Source organism: Ziziphus jujuba, chromosome 5, assembly GCF_031755915.1.
Source record: "Ziziphus jujuba cultivar Dongzao chromosome 5, ASM3175591v1".
In the NCBI taxonomy this organism is placed as follows: domain Eukaryota; kingdom Viridiplantae; phylum Streptophyta; class Magnoliopsida; order Rosales; family Rhamnaceae; genus Ziziphus; species Ziziphus jujuba.
The window spans coordinates 12,378,847-12,401,854 of NC_083383.1; the positions used below are offsets into that span (position 1 = coordinate 12,378,847).

Here is a 23,008-nt window from a genome sequence, read left to right on the forward strand (position 1 = left end):
TATGTTTGTTTTATTCGATACAATCTGATGCATTCATAACTTAAAAAATTTAAAAAAAATTTAAAAAAATAAAAACTTTTGACCACCCTTATTTAATGAATCAGTCATTTTTTTCTAAAATATAAATTTTGTCAAAATTTTCATTAAATAAAATATACTGTTTATTTTTATATTAAAAAACAGAATGGTATATATATATATATATATGCACAAAGTACAAATAAAAGAGCCTACACATTTGAAGCAAGCAACAAAAGACAAAGAAAAAAAGGAGGCTATACATATTACATAACCATGTATTAGAAAAGTCGATTTAACGTGGTAATTAAAATATTTTTGTATTTTCATATACTCTTTTTTAATAAAAAAAATTAGAAAAATCAGAGAAATTGTAAAAGTACAAAATCATATGTGTGTACGTGTGTGTGTGTGTGTGTGTGTGTGTGTGTGTGTGAGTTTTTCTGATATTGGGGGTGGGGTAGAAAAAATTTAAAAGCAAAATTGAGGTTGAGGGTATGACTAGATGGAGGGAAGACCACAGACAGCCAAGAAAGCTAGGTTTGACGTGCTCCAATAGTGCACGTAATTGAGCCATATCATTATACTTTATATTCTTTTAAACATTAGATTACAAACATAACATCAAAAAAATAAATAAATAAATAAAAAGTAGTCCCACACAAAACCACCTTAGAGAGGGAGAGAGAGAGAGAGAGAGAGAGAGACCTATATACAATTTACATTTGGTATCATATTTTTAACCCCAAACAAAAAATAAAAACAAAGTGCTTTGAAATTATACAATAATAAAGCTATTATACAACCAAGGTGCGTGGAACCCACAGCAACTTAAATTTGTCCCGTGAAATTTCTCAAAGGAATCCTAAGAAACTTTACCTTCCAGAAATTAGATGATTGTATCAGAAGAAGATTCTATATTGCCTTCAGAATCTTGTTATGCTTTGGCTTCCCTTATGCAAAATCAAAAGAGCAAGGTGATTTCTAATAAAGCATCCTATTTTTTGAATAAGGTTGCTTCAATAATTGCCATTAACCTTCAAACTTTGAAGTCTCGGCCTTCATAAGTACTTATCTACAAACGATTAAAAAATTCAATTTTGCACTCATTTATTAAGGAAAAACTCTTTAAATGAACAGTGGAAGCCAATAAAAAGGAAAAACATCTCAAATGAACAGAACCCATAAGATTAGACTTCTAAGATGTAATATTTCTAACTATCCAAACAGTTATGTACAAGTAGTACAACATCAAAAATCAAAGCCAACTTCAAAGCCTTTCAGAGTATATATGCCTGGGAGATAAAATGGTTTTAACATATGCCTCCCCTCTAAAGCATTCCTACAAAAAGCATATTATGAACATTTTAATAGAAACAATTTCATATTCATCAATCAACACCACTGAGTTCAACATAATGGTAAAAGTTTAACATCGCCACCAAAACAAATACAGGTAGACTGTAACATAATTTCAGAATATTAAGAATTACGGCTAAGCATCCACAATGCTCTCAGCCAGATAGCATCCATATGGTGGCAGTACAATGGCATTAAGAAAATCATATTATTGGAAAACAGTAGACCAAACCAGCATACAGACACAAGGTTACTGAAAATTTGAATGCGACCCGACAAATATGTTGTATTAGGCTGTTTATATGCTAATCTAACGAGGCCAAACAGCTTAATCACTGAAATCACAAATAAATAGTTACCAAATAATTAACAAAAAAATAAAAAATAAATAAATAGAACTCCATTAGTGCCATTGGAACAAAGTTCAACTGGTTATCTAGGAAGTATAATCTGCGATCCCTTCCTGTGCTAAGACAAATTGCCAAGTAGCTAGCACAACATATCATCTGTACTAAGGATTACAATGACAAAACTTAGGAATGTAAATCAGGATGAAATTGCAATGCTATGTTAGTCAAGCTCCACATACCTGTCAAAAGGAATGTAACAGCGAGAGAAACCATTTAAACCTTCAGATTTCTCCCTTTTTGATTTCATTTTGGAAGCAAATATTTTAAGAAATACGAACTGAATAGGCGGAATATTTCCTCTTAGCATGTCTTAAATGCTTGCTACTGGTAGGAAGAAGCAGTTAAACAATAATGGCTTGAAGAATAAACAGTAAGCTCAAAGAATCTTATTAATTTAAGCAGTTAAAACAATAATGGCTTGAAGAATAAACAGTACGCTCAAAAAATCTTACTAATCTGTGCCATAAATACCATTGAGAAAACAGCCTACTTTCTTGGTAACAGAAAAAGTAAAATATAAGATAGAAACAAGAATATGAGGTAAATGCATTCAACTATCCCATTGGATAGTGCATCTTATTGCTACCAAAACGTAAAATAGTTCAAGCAGAAGCTGTCTTCTTTTGTTGGAATATGACAGCAAATATTGGAACACCCACACCAATGCTGAAGGCAGTGAACACTCCGAGGGTCATTGTCAACTTTTGGTTTTTCATTCTGTCCAAGTTATACATGTGCTTAGCATGCATATAATATGGTTCATCATGGCCATGTCCACCCATTCTCTTCACTCCAGTGGAGTGAAACCCACGACTTGCTGGCACAACAAACAATCATTATTATTTTAAGTTAGTAAGTGATAACAAACTTACAATAAGAGAGACAATTTCAAAGCTAAACAAATAGAATAACATAGCCAAATTTATGTCGTGTTAATCTTGAATATGACATACAACAGCAGTGACTCATATCTAGATATCATTTCCTATTAAGAAACTATCTTTACATCCTAAAGCAATTCCTTTTCTTTACGGCTTTATTCCCAACCACTGTAAAACTTTATATTACCAGGCATCAATAATTAGTATATCCTTGATATATAGGTTTTCATGTATTCCATGTAGATATTAATTAGGACTAGGAATACCAGGCCTTCAATGATAGAATCTATAAATTGTCCAAAGACTGTTTCTCTGTGTCTTTTAAACAATTTTAAAATTAAGAAAGTGAATCTATAAATTGTCCAAAGACTGTTTCTCTGTGTCTTTTAAACAATTTTAAAATTAAGAAAGTTATCAAAAACTTCTATCACAGAAACAACATTTCTTTAGTTCCTTGCTATTGATGCTAAAGCCAGCAAATAAAGAATCTAATTCAAGTATTGTGAATGTGAAGAAGTAACAATGCATACGAAGTAAATTTTTTCAAATATATGCATTACCACCACGCATCAATTTACACAACACTTTTTTGGCATACAGGTTTTATTACAATGATTGAACTGGAGATACAATGATATGGAAACACAGTTCAAGAAAATATTTAAACTGATTTATTAAGGAAAATATACTATGCCATTGAATATCAAATCAATAAGCATTTAACTGTTATTGCAGTGGCAGCAAATAATTAGCAAACCCAGAGCATATAACCTGATTTTAACATAGATGCTTCTGAAGACATCAACAACTTTGTGCAAGATCTCATTCCACTGTTCCAGGCCATGTTTCTCAAAAAGAATAAGCCCTTCGTTTCTTGCTAGCACTGGTGGTTTATATAGATTCCCTTTAAATCCCAAAAAAAAGAAAAAAAAAAAAAGAAAAAAAAAGGGTAATTAATAGTAGAAAAATTGTGAAATCTTCCTGAATTTAACCCAAAAAAAAAAAAAAGAAAGAAAGAAAGAAAAGAAAAAAAGCTCTAGACTTCCTTGAGCAAATCAAAAGAGGAAAGCATAAAAATTACAATGCTGACATTGTGAATAAGTTTATCGTTATTGTAGTTTGATAATTCAGATCCAGCTCAGTCGGGTTTCAGATAAATTACAGTAAAACTAATCCAACTTCCACCAATTTATAAAATAACACATATAATCCTGTTAATGTGTACGCTCACTCACTCATATTCCGTTCGGATGATGAGAAAATGCATGGGAAAATCGACAGCAAGAAAATTTTAACTATTTAATTCAAAATGACAACGTCGTAATACCATAAATCGATCAAAAACCACAAGTAAACGAAACTTGTAAGAAAGCGCACAATCATTTCGATCAACCAGAATCATAAAAAATTAATAGTAACCGTCGAAAAACATAAACAATAAGATTAATGAATTCAAATGCCGTAAAAATATACATTTTATATATATAAGTATACGTATATACTTTCCATACTAAATCCATACCGAATTGCAGTTGCAGGTGAAGAAACTCAGCCTTGTGATTTTGTTGGGTGGAGTGAAAATGATGGAAAGCTGCGTGTTAGGTTTTGGATCATACGATTAGGGGCCTGTTTGGATTCTCTGCAGATTATACTCCACTCTTGGAAAATCACTCGCGCGGCAATTTTCTTTCTTTTTTTGTTTTTTTTTTTTGCTTTTTGGGTAAGGAAAAATATATAGAGGCCCGGCCCATTATCATATATATTGGTGTTGATATGGGTCAGAGGGTCTGTTATTGTACTCGAGTTAAAGAGCCCAACAACATTTCAGGCGAATTTTTGGGTTCGGTCGGCCGTTGGGGAATGATCTTAAAATAAGGGGAATTTGGCCATTGCCCACCCATTGCCCACCCAATGCCCCAAATGGGGGGGGGGGGGGGGGGGGGGTTAATGGTTTATATCTCGCTTTTTTTTTAATTGTTTTTTTATCTACTCATTTTTTTTTTTTTACTATTTCGATTTAATCCTTACCAACAATTCACTCACCATATTTAATCTCTCTCTTTCGTATGTACTACTCTTCCATAACTCTCAACTTCCATTGCACCAAATCAAAATTTCTATTATTCAACCCACCAAAAAAATAAAATAAAATAAAATTTCAAAGCAAAATCACTCTATTCAAGCCTTTATTCAATCACTAAATAACCCAAAAAAAAAAAAAACAATAAAAATCGATTACACAGCTCAACCTCAGCTCCACCTTCCCTTTCACCAAACCAAGAAATTTATATATGGTAGAGATAGGAAATGTTGTATAAGAGTTCATTCATGCATTACCAAAACTTGACGTATTGAAGTAATATTGGAGATATGGAATTAGTGGGATGTAATGATTATTAATATGTAAGAGCAAATTCGTTATTTTTCATTGTGCTCTTGAATCTCGGGAAATATTATCAATAGCTGTTATTACAATTACCAATAAACCATTAGTAATTTGGGGTATGCAATTTTATTTTATTTTTGTTAATGGATCTATTTGTTTTTCTCCTAATTTTATTTTCTTTTTCTTCAATACAACTTTTATTATGGCTAAACAACATAAATAATTGTAATACCATAACGAATATTATTAAAAAAAAAATGACCACATTCACAAATTAGTAAATAAATTACTGAAAGGTGTATCGACAATACCCATAGGTGTCATCAATAATTTTTTTCAAAAAGTATATTGTTCTTTGAAAAAATACCAACGGATGCTATTGTGATAACTAATACGACATTTGTAATTTTAATTGCATAATTATTATTTTTTTAAAAAGGGTTAATTTGTTTTATATATATATATATATTCATTCCTTAACTTGTGATTTAATATATCAATACAACTTTTATGATGGTATATACAAAACAAATAATTGTACTACCATATAGAGAGTTATAAAAGAAAAAAAAACTACCACATGCATAAATTAGCAAAACAATTAATGAAAAATGTATTGAGAATACCAATAGATGCTATTGGTATATAAGATTTACATATATGATCCACATACATGTGTATAAGGAGTTTAATATTCCAATATGACTATTATTAGATTGCGATTCAATTGATCAAATATAAATACATTTTTTACTATTATATTTACTTCTATTGGATTTGCAAAGGAATGTAAGTTAACTTTAAATATATCAGAATATTTGAAAATATATTTTTTTCCATCTAGGAGCTTCAGTGGCCTGTAAAATAATGTGCACATAAATTATATAGAATTTAACCATTTGCTCACACACTATTTTGCCATCTCAACTTGACATTAATATGTTCAAACAAATCCAACATATCAATTAAAGTTATTAAACAAATGGTATTATTGATGAAGTCTTTGGTAATCAAACCACAACAAACTAAAAAAAATTTCCAATGGCTTATCGGCAATTATCGTAGACCATTGGGAGAAATTTGTTTTGTAATTAACTACCAAGTCAACAATCATGAATAAATAGTTTAAGATATATTATCAATAAAACCGATATAATTCACACAAAATTCATAAAAATGCATATAAAAAAAATCCATAATTTTGCATATTTATAATAAATACAATAAAGTATGCATGAGTTAAACCTCAAATCAAACCACATATTCAACACATAGTTCTTTACATATTCAAAGCATCAAAATATATAAAAAAGTATCAAACCTACCAACTCATATGAGGGAGAGGACATTGGGACATCAACTAGGAGCTTTCTTGGAGGAATAAGATGTTCAAAAATTTGTGACTTTCCAAGGAAGGTGGTGGAGTGCTTACATGGCGTTTCGGCTAAGATCGCAGCTTAGTACTTTTCTTTTTAGATTGAGATTACAGCTTAGTGCTTTTCTTCTTGGATTGAGATTGCAGCTTAGAAGTTCAATGATGGTTCGAGGAAGGTGCATTGCACTTATTGGGTTGCATCTTTATACATTTCTTCTTTGAATTAGATCGTAGGTTCTTCTTCCTCGACGTCATTCTAAAGTAGGGTATATAATCAATGTTTGCAAAATATTAGAACCATAGGTAATAAACACTCTTTGATAATAAACCAATCTTTAATATCACAAACAGCCAAAACAATAAAAAAAAAAATTGATTAGAAATAATGCACATACCCAAAGAATGGAAAACAATGTATGGAATCATTGGAAAGACAATAATATGTATTTCTTTTATTCCTTTAATCACTAAGATTGTGCCATTAATTTTTATATCTAATTATTTCTAGTTCCTTGTAGGAAAAAAAAAAAAGAAAAGAAAAGAAAAGAAAAGTTGCTTCTCAATTGCATACTTCAGATAATGTCACATCTATAAAACATGATGTTGTATAAAAAATATTAGGACCTGAGGCTCAAGTTTTAGGCAAGGCAAATACAATTCAACTCAACCAAGAAGTAAGAGAATTAAGGCACAACTGAAAGATTGAACTGCTATTGTGTTCAGTATGAAAGAGTACTAAATAATCTAACTTACTATTTACTATTTATTATTAAAGTTTTGCATTGAGCATGGTTAAATATTTCGTCCAACTAATTATAATGGTCAAGAACGACATTCTAGGACCAATCATTCTATGGATTCTTTTGCTATATCCAATATTAAGAGTGGTTCTTACAAGTATTTTACTCATTCATTTCCTATATATATATATATATAATTACTGGCTTTAGAGCTTAATTTTGTGACTAAGTTAATTTATAATAATGACACATGTTTTTGGTTTATTTTTCTTATTTGTGTTTTGTACCGATCTACAGATTATAATATATTATATAAGGTAATAAATAATGTTACACTTTTTGATGGCTATTATCTATTTGGGATTTAGTCTTTGATAAAGTGGAGTCAGAATTTGTGATATTAAGGAGTTATTGGTAGGGCTTGGAATTATTTATTAAAAATCATATCCAATAAAAAATGCTTCATAATTACTATACTCTCTTTATATTATAGGTTTTATCTTCTTTTTTTTTTTTTTTGTGGATTCTTACTTACAAAGAATATTATATATGCAGAGACAGGCAAAGGTGATTGCAAAAAAGATAGAGGACTTGAGATAGGGTGGTTCTCGGGGGTTAAGAAACACAAAAAAGAAGTTTTACTTTTGGATTAATCTAAAAAAGATGTTGCAAACCTATGCAGCACGAAAAGCTTGAAGAACTTCAACTCAAGTTTTAACAACTACAGTGTGAATGTATGCTCAAATAAAAGGTCATTTTTTAGCTTAATGATATTGTGGCACTATCATTTTTGAAGTATTTTTATATGGCCCTAAAACCTTTGAAACCAATTTAAAATTTTGATTAAGAAGGGTCCAAGGAAGTTTTAGGTTTGTAAGAAGTTGAACAACTTTTTGTAGACTTGAATAAGCTTTTTTTTCTGCAGCTGAACAAAAAAAAAAAAAAAAAAAAAAAGATAATCTGAATAATTTTTTTAGAAAAAGTAATGGAAGATAAATTTCAAACCAAAGGCCAAAAAAGTGATGAAGATGGATATTAACTAAATCTAAAGTTTCAAAATTCAAAGATAGATATGAACTAACAACTATTTGTTTATTGAATGTCTATCAAAACTAGCCATTAAAAACAAAAATTAAGAGTACATTTTAGAAAGAAGATGAATGTAGAAATAAAACCCATATTCAATTGAAAAGGACTTAGAAATCGAATTGAATAAGAAAATTGCATTCTAATCTAGATTCCTCAAACTGAAGAAGATGAAGACAATAAAAGGAGGGTGTCAAGTGAGATTTATGTGAATTGTGAGACGATCAAAGAGACGAGCTTAAAGAGCACAAAGGTTGCAGAGAAAAATAGAGTTGGGTTCTAAGTGTGTGTTTGGTAAGTGGGATTGGCCAAAATTGGACGAGACTATGTCCCAGTTTGATGTTTAGTTTTACAATTTGAGATCGGGACAACTAATCCTAAACAGTATTTTAATCCCAATCGATTGGAACTCATTTGATCCGTCTCTCTCCCTAGGTCACTTTTGTCCCAAACTCAAACGAAGCCTCGCTGAAGCAGATCCTTGGCTCGCCATGGAAAATTAAAGCAGCTCACTAGTGTTCTCTTGCCGGTTCTCTTTGAGAAAGAAACACGGTCGGTGAGTATGGTTCTTACCCTCCATCTCTGCAAAATTCAGTTGATCCAAAACTCCCATTGCAATACCCACCTCTGCAATTTCCGTCGAACATCCATACCTGCTTGCCATTAGAACACAAATCAAACTCTCCCAGAATCTTTCTCCTCTGTTTCATGGTCTTCTTGCATCTCTTCCTCGTCTTCTTCCTTGACTCTTCCTTTGGAGTTGCCGTCCACTTCCAGTACTTTGGAGATTCCACTACCATATCTTCTTCCACGTTTATGATTGGATTCCACATTTCCAGTTCCATCTCGGCAGCAACAGCAAGTTCTCCACATCTGGAGCACCTTGGAGATTTGTGATTCATTTGGTTGTCATGAATTTGAAGCAGCATCTGTGAAATGGGTTTTGATGGTTCTTCAAAAACAGCTTCTTTAATGGGCTCTATAGGTGAAGTTTCATTGGAGAAGAACATTTAATTAATTGTTATTTATAAAATATTATGTTATAATTTAATTTTAATTTAATTTTAAAATTATAAATTAATATAGTTTGTGGGTGTAATAAAAAATTAAATTTCATATATAAATACAAATATATAAATCTACAAATTTAATTAAATATGTTATTTTTTATTGTAATTATAAATAGAATTTTAAAATTTTTTATTTTAAAAAAATTACAAATTATAAAATAATTCAATTTTGTCCAATTCTGCATCAAATATGGAACAACTAGTCCACCATTTAGTCCGGCATTATACCAACCATAGAACTGCATTATTCTATCCTATCTGATCTGAACCTATTCTATCCAATCTAATCCGATCCGAACCTATCCTGCGTACCAAACACTACCTAAAGGGCATGGTAGAGAGGAAGGAAAAGCATGTTTAAGAAAATTATTTTGTTTTTCTTTAATTTCTTTTAATTGAGGGGTATAATGGATAGAGGTATGCAGAACAAAAAAATACTAGAAATGTTTGGGCATATACCGTTTACACCCTATTTAGGTGGTAATATGCCAAATTCCCCCATAAAATAACCACCAAATAAATGATTTCTCTTAAGCAAAATCATTAAAAATCATTTTTAATTTTTTTTAATCAAATACTATGGAAATTACTTTTATCATTTTTGCAGTGCTTTTGGATTTCATGAATCACTTTCAAATACACCTTTATATTTGGATTTTGATTAATATATATATATATATATATATTGATTAAGGTTGCCATTTACAAAAAATCATCATCTTACCAACAACGCCTAAATATTTGAGTGATATTTGAATTAAGTTGGATGAAATACTTAGTCCAATTTCTTTTTTTTTTTTTTTTCCTTTTTGCTAAATAACTAGTCCAATTTAGATCAATATAAATACTGAAACTGAATTATATCCGTTTTACATAATGTTTTGTTTATTAATAAAAATTAGTTGTTGATTCTTCTTTCTTTTATTGTTTTTATGCTTGTCCTATTGTTATTTTAATTCAACAAAAATCCATTTCAATTTTTTTCAAAAATATTATTATTATAAAATTAGAGTAATTTTTGTTCTTTTTGTCTATAGAAATAAATTTATGGGGTATGTTTAATTTAGAGTTTTAAAAGTGTTTAAAAATTTAAAAGTATTCAATTTAGATTTTAAAAGAGTGTTTAAAAGTTCAATTATTTTCAATTTAAATTTTAATAGATTTTATAAAAGTCCATAAAAATCTCAGTGTATTCAATTAGAATTTTGTAAAATTCTTTTAAATAAAAGTATTCAAAAAGTTATTGATTTTAAATGATTTTAAAAAATAATGGATTTATAGATTTTAAAAGTGAAATTGTGATGAAAATTGTCAATATAAAATTTAATTTTGACCATAATGATTTTGTTAAATTCTTATAAATTTTTTATAAAATCTATATAATTTCATAACAATCTATTAAATCTTTTAAATTTATAATTCATTTTAAATTTATTAAATTATAAATTAAATATATTTTTTTAAAATAATTGACTTAATTCCTCGTCGCTACCCAATTTGGTAGCTGCCTAACTAGATCAATACTAGAGTGCAGAGAGATATAAAATGGAAAAATAATAAATATATATATATATTTTTAAAAGAATATGGATTTTTAAATTTTTTTTATTAAAATTAAATTATGAAATCAGTATCACATCAGTATGCTGACATCGTTTTATTTACAACTAATTTCTTCTAGTCGAAATAAATTTGGAATAGTTGAATCCCTTGTTTCTGCCCAATTTGGTAGGATGCCTAGCTATAGCAATAGTATAGTGTAGAGAGGTATAAAGCATCAACTGTAAAGCTACAAAATATCGACTTCATCAGGAGGCATGGTGACCTGTCCCTGTGTACTTGGTAAAGAGAACGACGAAGAAATTTCCAAAGAAGTGCAATCTAATAATAGCGAAAGGAGTGGAGCTCACGTATGATCCAAGATCAAGTTGTTGGAATAGTAGTATTTGTAACATAGCAGGAGACTTTCCTCCCTCTCTCTCTTTTTTTTTTTTTTTTTAAATAAATAATAATAACAATAATAACAAAAGAGAAAATGACTTTCTTCCCATTTTCCTCCTATTATATTGGTTTCTCAATTGCCATGAACAAAAGACAAAAAAAAAAAAAAGGGTCAGAAATTTAGTTATCTGACTGGTCAAGTCTCCCACTTAGAATACCACTGCATATAACAGTTTGTAGCATACTATATATTTATTTATCTTTTTTCTTGTAACATGGAATATCGAGGTGCATCGTGAAAGAAAAAAGTGAAACCATGTGTTTAACTTCTATTTAACGTAATTTTATATGTTAATATCCAAAAAATCAAACAAAAGATATGCTAGTAAGCCAATTATATTGAATATTTTCTAGAATTTTCTACGTGTTTAGGTATCAAAAGAGGTTATTAACTGTTCAAGCACTAACATCAAAAAAAAAAAAAAAAGTGTTCAAGCACTAATTCTCTCATGGTGACCATCTTTTTCACTTGCATGTCGGAAAGTAAAAAAAAATATATATATATATATATATTTTTTTTTTTTCTGATTAGACGTATACAGTTTACAATTTTGGTGTAAAATCCAAATTAAATTTTTTTGAAATTTAAAATTCAACATGATGTAAGATGACATGGCCTACCAATTTATCGAAATCAATTTTTTTGATTTTTCCTTTTGTTCTTTCCAAAAATATGTTCAAGGAAATAAAAAAAAAAAAAAATGGGCTGTTGAAAAGCAGAAATAACCATAGCTTTTTTCTAACACGTTGTTTTTTGTTTTTATTATTATAAATTTTTTTGGGTCAAGCGTGAGAATTTTGAATTCTAAACGAAACGGGTCGGGTTGTCGTAGGAAAATAGATGGCAACAAGTGGCGTGACTGCCGTCGACGGCTTGAAATAAATGCAAAAATGTGGGCACGACAATAACTATGAAATCGAAGTCGCATTGGAAAACAGTTTTGGCCTAACTTTACTTTGACGGTCCAAACTCCGCAAAAAACTCAAACTTTGGCTTTGATATTAATTTCTTTTCCTAATAAAAAAATATTAAAAAAAAATATTAGAGACAAAACTTAGAACCATTTGAAAAGCATAACCAATTAAACCATTGCTTCTCTGCTTAAATATTTAAAGCTCCATTTGCCACCTGTGGTTCTCTGTCTCTTTTTTATCTCTGTCCTCTCTCTCTCTCTCTCTCTCTCTCACATTACTATTTTCGTTGTCCAAAACGCGCAGAGAATGAAGGGCCGGAGCTCCGGCAAAGTCTCTGCGAAATGGATTCCCATTTTTTGCGTCTTTTCATTCTTCATTGGTGTGCTTCTCACCGGCAGGTCTATTTTCCATGTTTTCTCTTTACTTTACCAATTTCTGAATTTTGTTTGGGTTATCTTGGAATCACAGTTTTTTTTTTTTTTTTTTTTTTGGGGAAATTGTGGATTTGTTTCTTGTTTTTCGATTGTGGGTTTTCTTGGTTGCTCAACTTTTTGACTTTGGATCTTCGTTTTCAGAATGTCGACACCTTCTGAATCTAATGGTCAGCTCATCTCGAGTCGTAGACATGAACAAGAGCTTCAAATAGTTTCTGAGGATTGCGCAACTAAAAAGGTATGCTTTTCTGAGCAGATTCTGAATCCCTTTTTGGGTTTTTTTTTTTCTTGTTTTTAAATTTTTTTTATTTATTTGTTTAATTTAATTGGGTTTGGAATTTATATTATTTAATGCTCTTTTGAATCAGAAACCTTCACAAGAAAAGGATGTGATGAACGAAATTTATAGAACCCATGAATCAATTCAGTGAGTAGACTTGAGCTTCCTGATATTTGATCGATAAGAGTGTGCCATAAATGAAATTTTTTTTTTTTTGAATTAACATTTTTGCTGCCTTTGTGTGAATTTTTGCGGAGGCATGGCAGATCTCTAGACAAGCAAATGGCAATGATTCAAATGGAATTGGCAGCAGCTCGGAGTTCTCGTGAGATGGGCTCTTCTGCAGATGGCTCGGATTCGAAGTCGGTGACTAATGAAGGAGGTTCTGTGAGGAAGAAAGCATTCATAGTTATTGGAATTAATACTGCTTTTAGCAGTAGGAAGCGGCGTGATTCGGTTAGAGAGACTTGGATGCCGCAAGGTAATTAATTATAGTTTGTTTTGTACTTTTTCTGTGTATGTGTTATTTACGATGTTGATGTTTACGGCCTTCGTAGCTGAAAATTTTTCCTTTTTTATGTTTATCAGGGGAAAAGCTTATTCAATTAGAGCGCGAGAAAGGGATTGTCATTCGCTTCATGATTGGCCACAGGTAAATTAATTACTTTTTGGTTCTTTTCATTGAAGCATTGGCTTTTATTACTTTCATACAGCAATAAATATTATACCCGGATAAATTAAGTTCTTTAGTGTGCCTTAGGAATTTATATATTCCATTTCCTTATTCTTAAAGCAGAAATTAGTCTAATTCTCTGGTAAGAATACTAAGAAAGTCTTAATTGCATTTAATATAATTGATTATCTTCAAGAAAAGCCTTGGAATATGGTCCCCTCTTTGTTATCAAGCATTTTTTGTTTTTTCCCTTTTGTTACCCAATATGTTGGAGTTCTTATATGTACCCCTGCATCTCTCAAATCGACAAGCTACCATCAAGCTGTGAAGACATTTCTACCTTAACTAGTGGTTGGTAATAATACTGCAACAACTTGCCTGAACTCTTCCTGATTTGAAAGGCCTCAGCAGAAGTTCCTTATTAGGCAGACTTGTCTATACCATTTTCTGTGTGCTTTATATAATCTTCTTCTCGAATTATGCACAATATGCAAGCAGTTGTCCTCCTTGCTGCTGGCTCTTCTGGTGTACCATCAATGACATGCAGTTTAAAAAAAAAGCTGTTATTCTTAAATATCAGTTAACTCCCTTAATAATTTATATTACTTTTAAAAATTATAACTGTAATTCTGCTGCAAATATCTTGTCGGGCTCTGTTTTATTGGAGCTTATTCTGTATCATATACTTCCTTAACCATAAATTAAATACCTTGGCCAAAAAATCTGTAGCAAGTGCATTCTCTTTGCTATTATGAAAATTTTCGGGTTGCATATATATCATCTTCATGTCATCAAACATTGGTAAATGCCATGTTATTTTTTTACTATGCTTCCTTCTGGAACTGACCCGAGTTAAATATATCTACATGGTGCATTCAGTGCAACATCCAACAGTATTTTGGATAGAGCCATCGATTCAGAAGATGCTCAACATAAAGATTTCCTTAGACTGGTAAGAAAACAGATAAAACAGTTGATGCATGAAAAATAGAAAGCAGTTGTGACATGATTCTGGTCTCAATCTTGCATTGTCTTGTAGGAGCATGTTGAAGGATATCACGAGTTGTCTGCAAAAACAAAAATTTTCTTTTCAACGGCAGTAGCACAATGGGATGCTGATTTCTATGTCAAGGTTGATGATGATGTTCATGTCAACTTAGGTATGTGCTGCTGCATGACATGTTTATAAATTGATGTTATCTTTGTTGTAATGATTGTAAGAAGAAGTAATTTCATTTATCTCAACAAAGGTCAAGTTTTTTGTTTGTCTTGCCTGTTTAGGTATGCTTGCATCAACTCTTGCCCGTCACAGATCAAAGCCCAGAGTCTACATTGGTTGTATGAAATCTGGACCTGTTCTTTCCCAAAAGTAATTCTCTTGCAGCTTTTCTATTAAGGAGAAAGGGTTTATCACTTGTTTATTGGCTTATGATCTTATATGTTAGTTATTGATATCTTTGAACTCTTTTATTTTCTAGGAACGTCAAGTATCATGAACCAGAATACTGGAAATTTGGAGAGGATGGGAACAAATACTTTAGACATGCAACTGGGCAAATTTATGCAATCTCGAAGGATCTCGCAACATATATCTCCATCAACCAGTAAGAAATTTGTTCTTACTTTTAATTTGCCTATTTCGCTCTCAATGTTCATTGAACTCTATATGTAGTGTGTTTATGCTGAGATGAGAAACAAGTTTTATCATCACCAAATTTTCAGAAATTTAAGTTTGCAACCATCTTTGATCTGAGTATTCTTGAAATTTTTTATGCGATGTTGCTGGACCAAAAATTAAATATCTGAAAGCTCTATTTCCCTAGATACTTCGTTTCGTGTCATGTGATCATTTTCAATTATTATTCTTCTAAAAAGCTTGGTTTGTGACTGCAGGCCTATATTGCACAAGTACGCTAATGAAGATGTGTCGCTTGGTTCTTGGTTTATTGGCCTTGAAGTCGAGCACATTGATGATCGCAATATGTGCTGTGGTACTCCACCAGGTATAGCTTTTAAAGGATATATTATCTAAGTATTTCTTGCACTCCGCCCGACAAAAAGTTCTAATTTTCCATTCTGAATTAGAAATGGTGCTCGTGTTCAGTGCTTCTGAGGACCCATGCAAGATTTTATTTTTATTTTATTTTATTTTCTTGTTTTACTTGAGTGAATTCTCCAATGCTGCAGATTGTGAGTGGAAAGCACAAGCAGGTAATGTGTGCATTGCATCGTTTGATTGGACCTGTAGTGGAATCTGCAAGTCGGTAGAGAAGATCAAATTTGTTCATGAAAAGTGCGGAGAGGGGGATGGAGCTGTTTGGAGTTCGCTATTTTAAATTAGTGCTGCATGTTACTTGGCCAAACAAGTGTGTGAAAAATGTTTCAGCAGTCACAACTATGCAGGAGACAGCTTAATAGCTCACATGGAGAAAAACATCGTATACAATTGTGATATACATGTCCTTCACGTTGCTCCTAATTTTTGGGAAAGACTTGTAGGAGCTGGTGAACATAACCAACCTGGTGCAAAGCTGTATTGTATCTGTTTCATTCAAGATGGTTAGCAATTTGATAGATGAGAATTTTAGAGAAACTGATTGTAAATGTTCCTTCCACTTGTACTTTTAGGTGTGAGAGGTGATGACGGTATTTATTCACAATATTGTCTTTTCATTTTGTTTTAGCTTTAATATAATTTTTTTTATATTAGGGTTTGAATGTAAGTTTCTAATGCCCCCTTGAAGGGTGTCGGTTATGTTATATTCTTTAAATTTCTTGTCACTTTGTTTAATGAAAGACCAACAAAAGGAGGGCATTGCTTTAATGCATTTCTATTTTACTTAAGTGTTATTTTATGAGATCCTAACTTCCAAAGTACTGTGATGTGAGGAATGTTCAGTAGGTTCGTTTGTACTACATAAATCCCACTTAAAAATACATGTGGGTTTCATATGTTTGTGAGAGAAAGGTTTATATAGAATGGATCTTCTAAATAATTCGGATACTCCAATGGAATTGGGCAACTACATTCGGAACTTGGTTTGTATTTATGGTTTCCTTTGCACTAAAAGCCACTTTTGAAGGTGGAAACAACCAGATATATATATATTCTGCCGTCTAAATATAAATATCAATTCTAGTTGAAATTGAGTCTATGAGCTGGGTTCGAGTCTCACCAGAAAAAAAAAATTTCTAGTTAAAATTTATACCTAAAATCCAACAATGATCGGTGAAAATCGCCATTTTCTTCACTGGTATAATCAAATTTCTTAAACCCTTCTATGACTTCTGTACATCCGTTAGGACATCAGAATATGACTATTTTGTTGACTAGAATGATCAAACTTTAGACAATGCTTTTGACATAATTTCAAATTTCTCTCTATGAATCAACCATACTCTAATTCTATATGCTGTTTTCTTCATTGTGAGTATGATATGAAGAATTCCTTATACTCATGATGAATTCCTCAATCCCTTTATGACTTTTGTCCCTCCATTAGGACTCTAGAACTGGACCTTTTGTTGACAAGAGACATCGAACTCTAGACAATTTCAACTTCCTTTCTATGAATTTGGCACCTACCACCGCACTATCTATTCGACCCTTCAAAACTTTTCACCTCTAGCTCTAATCATGGAAAAGAAAAGCTAAAATTAAAAAAAAAAATTAAGTGTTGCTCTTTTTCTCTCTTTGACTACTCTCATCTACTTCTTGAAAAGTTTTATATTTAAATAATTAATTTCAGTTCATAATGCACTAAAAAAACACGTTTAAAAACATTTTAAACAAATTTTTGTATTGGTTAAAAGATATAAAAATATTATTTCATAAATGATATTATCATTTGAACTATATTTAAAAAAAATACAATATTGAATTGTATTTTATCTTTTCCGTTGAAACACTATTTCATTTTCATGGTTTCATAACCAAGATGTTGACATTTCGTTTCCACTTTATGTTTTTCATACATATGACAATTTTCCTTTTTTTTTTTTTTTTTTTGGTTGGTGAATATATATTTGACGAGTTACTTCTTTTGGGAATAATTGGCATAAATTGCAGCTGGTCAAAATGACACAGAGCCTCAGCCGAGACAGAGTTCTTCCTCAAGAGTGCTAGGTCATGATTTTTCATGGGCCCAACCAAGCTCAAACCCCATTATCCAAGCCCATTTATTTCGGGTTGGGCCTTAGTAATTACAGTTTTTCAACGAGAAATAAATAAATAAATAAAACAAAAACTGCATCGGCTTCCATACCCATCGACACGGCACGAACTGGAGTGCAGGTAGGTAGCTCAAGGCCTTTTGGCTTTTCTCTTACTTGCAAAGCTTACGGTCCAACTTGGCGACCCCACACCTCCGAGCTCCGATCACCGGAGAATCAGAAACCGGACGGAGGTGATTCCCGGCCAATGGAGAACTCCGACGTGTTTTTGGGGCTGCACGACTTTCTTGAGCGCATGCGTCAGCCTGGTGCAGCCGATTTCGTCAAATCCATCAAAAGGTGTTAGCATTTTTTTTCCTTTTTTTTTTTTGGGTCCTATTGCGAAAACCACTAAGAATGTTTTGGATTCAAAATCTTTTCGTTGTTAAAGAATTTTGTGTTGGGAATTTTTGTGGCAGTTTTATAGTGTCGTTCTCAAACCATGTTCCTGATCCAGAAAGGGACAGTGCTGCTGTACAGGAGTTCTTGGCCAAAATGGAAGCTGATTTTAGGGCTCACCCACTTTGGGCCGGTTGCTCTGAGGAGGAGCTGGACAGTGCTGGTGAAGTGAGTTTAGCACTATTTTATTTGTTTATACTTTATGTTATGTTAGAATGAATTCTATCTCTATGCTCTGTTTTACTGATCCTACAAATGTTGAATCTTTTACCCCAAAATGACCATAAACAAATTTATATTTCTGGGATATATTTTTGTAATGCATGTAACTAGAAAGAAAAGAGCTTCAGCATTCAATTTATGGGACTTTCCAAATTTGATAAAAGGCCAATGAAGCTTAACCAAAAACTTGAAAATCCAAAAATAAACGAGTGATTAAAACATATTTCCAAACACTCTGGGATTTATTTAATTGATCCATCATAAGTTTAAGCCATGAAGATGAGCAGAAAGAAAAGTATAGACTAGCCAGTATACAATGAAAGGAAACAAAATGAAGAATGATTATCAAAGGAACAAATAATCAGATTTAATTCCCTTAACTAAGGATCGTATTAGGAAACTAATTGATTTGTTCCTCTTAATTCCTGAAATTCTGACAAGATTTTATACTGAAAAGGTAGTGGAGCCAACAAAATGGTAAAGAGAAGAAAAAAGAAAACTATTTTTGGAGATGTTCTGTTATTATTATTGTCGTATTTTTTTTCACTCTATGTTATTTGACCTCTGAGTGTCTTCAAAATACAGGGACTGGAGAAGTATGTCATGACAAAGTTATTTACTCGTGTATTTGCTTCACTTCCAGATGATGTGAAACAAGATGAGCAGCTTTCTGAGAAGATGGCTTTAATTCAACAATTCATTCGACCTGAAAATTTGGATATTAAGCCTGCTTTTCAAAATGAGACGTCATGGCTGGTGAGTATTTCACATTCCGGATTGTTTTCTCCATGTGGATATAGAGTGCTTTCCTGTATTGATGGTATGTACCAGGCTTGTTGTTGACATTAAAATCATTTTCACATGTGAAATGCCCAGTGTATGTTCTGGATGGTTGTAAAAGGCCATTCAAGGGAACAAAGAAAATGAGAAAGGAATTATTAGCTCTTTCTAATATAGTGCAGGATATATCTAGGATGAATTTATAGTGGTGGTTGGGAGGGTTATACTTTATTTAATAGATTTCAGGAGCACCTGAATTATTGCAGATAAATTTAAAATCTACGAGTTCAAAAATAGAATGAGAAGCCTTCCTCTTGTACAAGTGATTTTATGAAGGAAGTACTGTCAAGGATGACCCTAAACCCTAAACCCTGTAAAATAATAGAGTTCTATTTTTGAATTCATATATTCTTTATCTGATACGCTTGCTAATGTTGACAATTGAGGATTTTTTTTTCTTTGGAAAGATGAGCCGTATATAGCATTTTGATGAATTTGAGAGTATATCTACTTGTCTTCTGATGAATTACAGCTGGTTATGCTGTCAAAACATTTGTATTATTATGCTACCACTCCTGCCATAGACAATTTTTTCATCTCACTCCAAAATAAACTTTTTATTCTTCTTCTTAAGAATGTTAAAAAAAATTCCGCACAAGATTTCTCCATAGTTATAGCAAAATACAGATTGTGAGACAGAAAACTGAAATAGAGACAACCCTTATTTTTTAAAGTTCATAATAGAATGGAGTTGAATCTTTAGGAGTCACATAAGACATGGCATGAGTCATGTGAAGCCAAAAGGCGATGCTATTGTTGGAAGTGCCTCCAAGTGTTATATCGCTCAAAGGCATAAATAACTGCATCTTTAATCTACCTGGATGGTTTTTCTTGTAAAAGGATACTGTGCTAGTCATGGTAAATACTCTTTCCATTTTAATCCATGGTGTCCTCACCAGTCACCAGGAGAGGGATTCTTACCCCATGATTTGGGGTTGTGATCCCTAGAATTGCCCAAGCTGCAATGCTTCTGGGTTAATCGGCCGGCTGACATTTTTTCGTTTCCTGGTATTATAATCTCTGATTCTAGACATTCTTGAACAAATTTATGAAATGAAGAAAGAAATTACTATTGATAGGATAGATTAACCAAACTAGTCCAGAGAGTATTTCCACTTAATGAGTTACCTGGTATTGGTAGAGCAAACCATACATTGAGCTTGTACAGGTTTTCTCCCTTGAAAATGCAATAGGAATGACAAAATATAATTTTTAAGGTACCAACTTCATTTATCACATTTTGGGTGCAAATTGATGTGTTAGCATTTTAGTCATTTAAACATAATAAGAATCACATGCGGAATTAAGTCAGACCAAATGCAAACAAATAAAATAATCCATATCGCTTGGTATGTAATATCATATTGCAATATAAATCATAAAACATGTTTCTGGTTTGTGTCAATTTGCTTCTGTATATGGAGATCCTTCATTGAAGTCTTACAGTTACTAATTTATTTTTATTTTTGTAGCTTGCACAGAAAGAACTTCAGAAGATCAATATGCATAAGGCACCAAGAGACAAGCTTGTTTGCATCCTCAATTGTTGCAAGGTTGTTACCAATTTGCTGCTAAATGCTTCCATTGCATCAAACGAAAATCCCCCTGGAGCTGATGAATTCCTTCCTGTCCTCATTTATGTTACTCTAAAGGTAAGATTACTAATATATCAATATTTCATGAAAAAATCTACTGCTCATTCCGTGCATAAAAATATATTTCATGACATTTAACTATTTAAATAATTTGTTGCATAATGTGTTAAGTAATTACATTTTAACACATACAATACAATATATATCATATATAGTATATGTGTGTACGTGTATGTATGCTGTGTTATCTGACCCTGTTTCTTCTCTCTTTTATGTGGCCTTGTATTCCTGACCATTCTTTTACAGTTGTCTTCCACTTGTTGTCTCTCATATGATATGCATACTTATCTCTTTTTATTCTTTTGCTATTTTAACAAATTCTTGTTATCTATTTGGTGTAGAATTACAATTTAAAGAAGAATTCATCTAACGGGTGCATCGTTAGTCATGTATTTGTTGATTCAGATGACACAAGAAGTTTCAATGTGGACATTAAAATATCGTGATTTTGGATCATTAGTTATTTTTCACATCTAGTCACATTTGCTTCATTGGGTCCTGACTCCATGAAATTCAAATTGACACTGCCTCTGCCTGGAATTGTTGCCAAGATGAATGTACTACTACGTTCACAGCTATTGGCCACCTTATATTGTTTAAAAAAGTCGTCTTAACATTATGTAAGGGAAATTCACTTTTTATAATGATATTTTGCAGGCAAATCCTCCACAGCTGCACTCAAATTTGTTGTACATACAAAGATACAGACGAGAGTCTCGTTTAGTTTCAGAAGCAGCCTACTATTTCACAAACATGCAATCTGTTGAATCTTTTATATCAAACATTGATGCAAAAGCCCTTTCAATGGACGAAAGTGAGTTCGAAAAGAACATGGAATCTGCTCGAGCTCTTCTCTCTGGACTCTCAACTGATTTAGAGAATCAGTCTAATCCAAGTGATCACCTTATAGGACATGCACCTGGAGCAGAAACTATGGATCCCAGACACCAAGCTTTAAATGTTAGCAAGGAACCTGCATTAAGACCCAAATCATCTGAATCAAGACCTAGAACTAAGGTAGCAACATTGAATCCAAAGGATCAGTTATCATTTAACAAAGTTCCATCCCTCTCAGATTTGGAGAATAAAGGTGCAGAACTGCTTTCAAAGGAGGATCGGGTGAGTCAAGTTTTTAAGGAGTATCCCTACCTGTTTGCCCATGCTGGTGACCTAACAATCAATGACGTGGAGGATCTACTTAACAGTTACAAAGAACTTGTTCTTAAATATGTTTGTCTTTCAAAAGGGTTGGGGGTTTCAGCTCCATCAATTCCTCCGTTCAATTCACAGACTAAGGTCCAGCAGAACGCTGAAACCACGAATAAACAGGAAGATACAAGGGCTGCAGACCCTAATGATGAGTCAATAAAAGATACTGGTAGGACAGAAGTTTATTCAACCACGAATAAACAGGAAGATACAAGGGCTGCAGACCCTACTGATGAGTCAATAAAAGATACTGGTAGGACTGATGTCTATTCAGATAGAGTTCCCCTTATAGATGTGGAAAATTCGGAATCCCAATTGGCACAAGAAGAGGCAGTTGCACCACAGGGTGGTAAAGTGGAAGAGACTTCTCAATGATCGAGGAGACTTCTCGGTGATACTCTCTTTGGACATATATGTCTTGGATGTATGTTGAATCTCCAAGAGAACGTTTTTCACCTAAGCAATATCATGATTTAACCTTTGGTTGGAAACAAGCGACTTTCATGCCATCCATTCTCATGAAGATCACAGGATAACAGTGCAAAGTTTGGATGGAAATGAGATAAATTAACATTTGGTGTGACAATACGTCCTTATAGGATAATGTGAAAATGCAAGCTACGATGTAACTCAGCTCTGTGCAGCTAGCCAGCTTGCAGGTGTTTTCTTCTTCCTCCTGTAATCACGCATCACATTTGTAACACTTTGAAAGATGATCATCAATTGTAGGAGCTCATGACATTTGATGGAAATGTAATTTTCGAAATAGCTGCATTTTGCTTTCCTTCACAAAGGGCAGGAATGTACTTTCCTTTTACTAGGAAAAAGAAAAAATTTCTTAGA

General features: G+C 32.2%; 3 protein-coding genes across 6 annotated transcripts; 2 read left to right on the top strand and 1 right to left on the bottom strand.

The window, feature by feature from the left end:
• Positions 1–2,143: 2,143 nt before the first annotated feature.
• LOC107420989 (uncharacterized) lies at positions 2,144–4,349 on the bottom strand. 3 transcript variants are annotated; one of them, XM_016030096.4, is made up of 3 exons: positions 4,191–4,349; positions 3,440–3,572; positions 2,144–2,604 (listed from the first exon to the last, which is right to left on the bottom strand). In XM_016030096.4, the coding sequence occupies exons 2-3, from the start codon at positions 3,510–3,512 to the stop codon at positions 2,390–2,392; spliced, it is 288 nt and encodes a 95-aa protein (XP_015885582.1). In that variant the 5' UTR covers positions 3,513–3,572; positions 4,191–4,349; the 3' UTR covers positions 2,144–2,389. The 3 variants fall into 3 exon arrangements, with proteins under 3 accessions (XP_015885582.1, XP_015885583.1, XP_024930241.1); XM_016030097.4 differs by having other exon boundaries at positions 4,142–4,207; XM_025074473.3 differs by lacking the exon at positions 4,191–4,349 and adding an exon at positions 3,996–4,114.
• Positions 4,350–12,271: 7,922 nt separating this feature from the next.
• LOC107420984 (beta-1,3-galactosyltransferase 7) lies at positions 12,272–16,467 on the top strand. 2 transcript variants are annotated; one of them, XM_016030089.4, is made up of 11 exons: positions 12,272–12,639; positions 12,817–12,913; positions 13,044–13,102; positions 13,213–13,436; positions 13,544–13,607; positions 14,508–14,580; positions 14,668–14,788; positions 14,910–14,997; positions 15,107–15,232; positions 15,522–15,631; positions 15,816–16,467. In XM_016030089.4, exons 1-11 carry the CDS (start codon positions 12,548–12,550, stop codon positions 15,962–15,964), a joined length of 1,203 nt encoding a protein of 400 aa, XP_015885575.1. In that variant the 5' UTR covers positions 12,272–12,547; the 3' UTR covers positions 15,965–16,467. The 2 variants fall into 2 exon arrangements, with proteins under 2 accessions (XP_015885575.1, XP_015885576.1); XM_016030090.4 differs by having other exon boundaries at positions 12,273–12,639; positions 13,222–13,436.
• A 1,401-nt stretch (positions 16,468–17,868) lies between these two features.
• LOC107420997 (vacuolar protein sorting-associated protein 9A-like) lies at positions 17,869–23,008 on the top strand. Its single transcript, XM_016030108.4, has 5 exons — positions 17,869–18,140; positions 18,260–18,407; positions 19,047–19,217; positions 20,774–20,953; positions 21,614–23,008. Exons 1-5 carry the CDS (start codon positions 18,049–18,051, stop codon positions 22,538–22,540), a joined length of 1,518 nt encoding a protein of 505 aa, XP_015885594.3. The 5' UTR covers positions 17,869–18,048; the 3' UTR covers positions 22,541–23,008.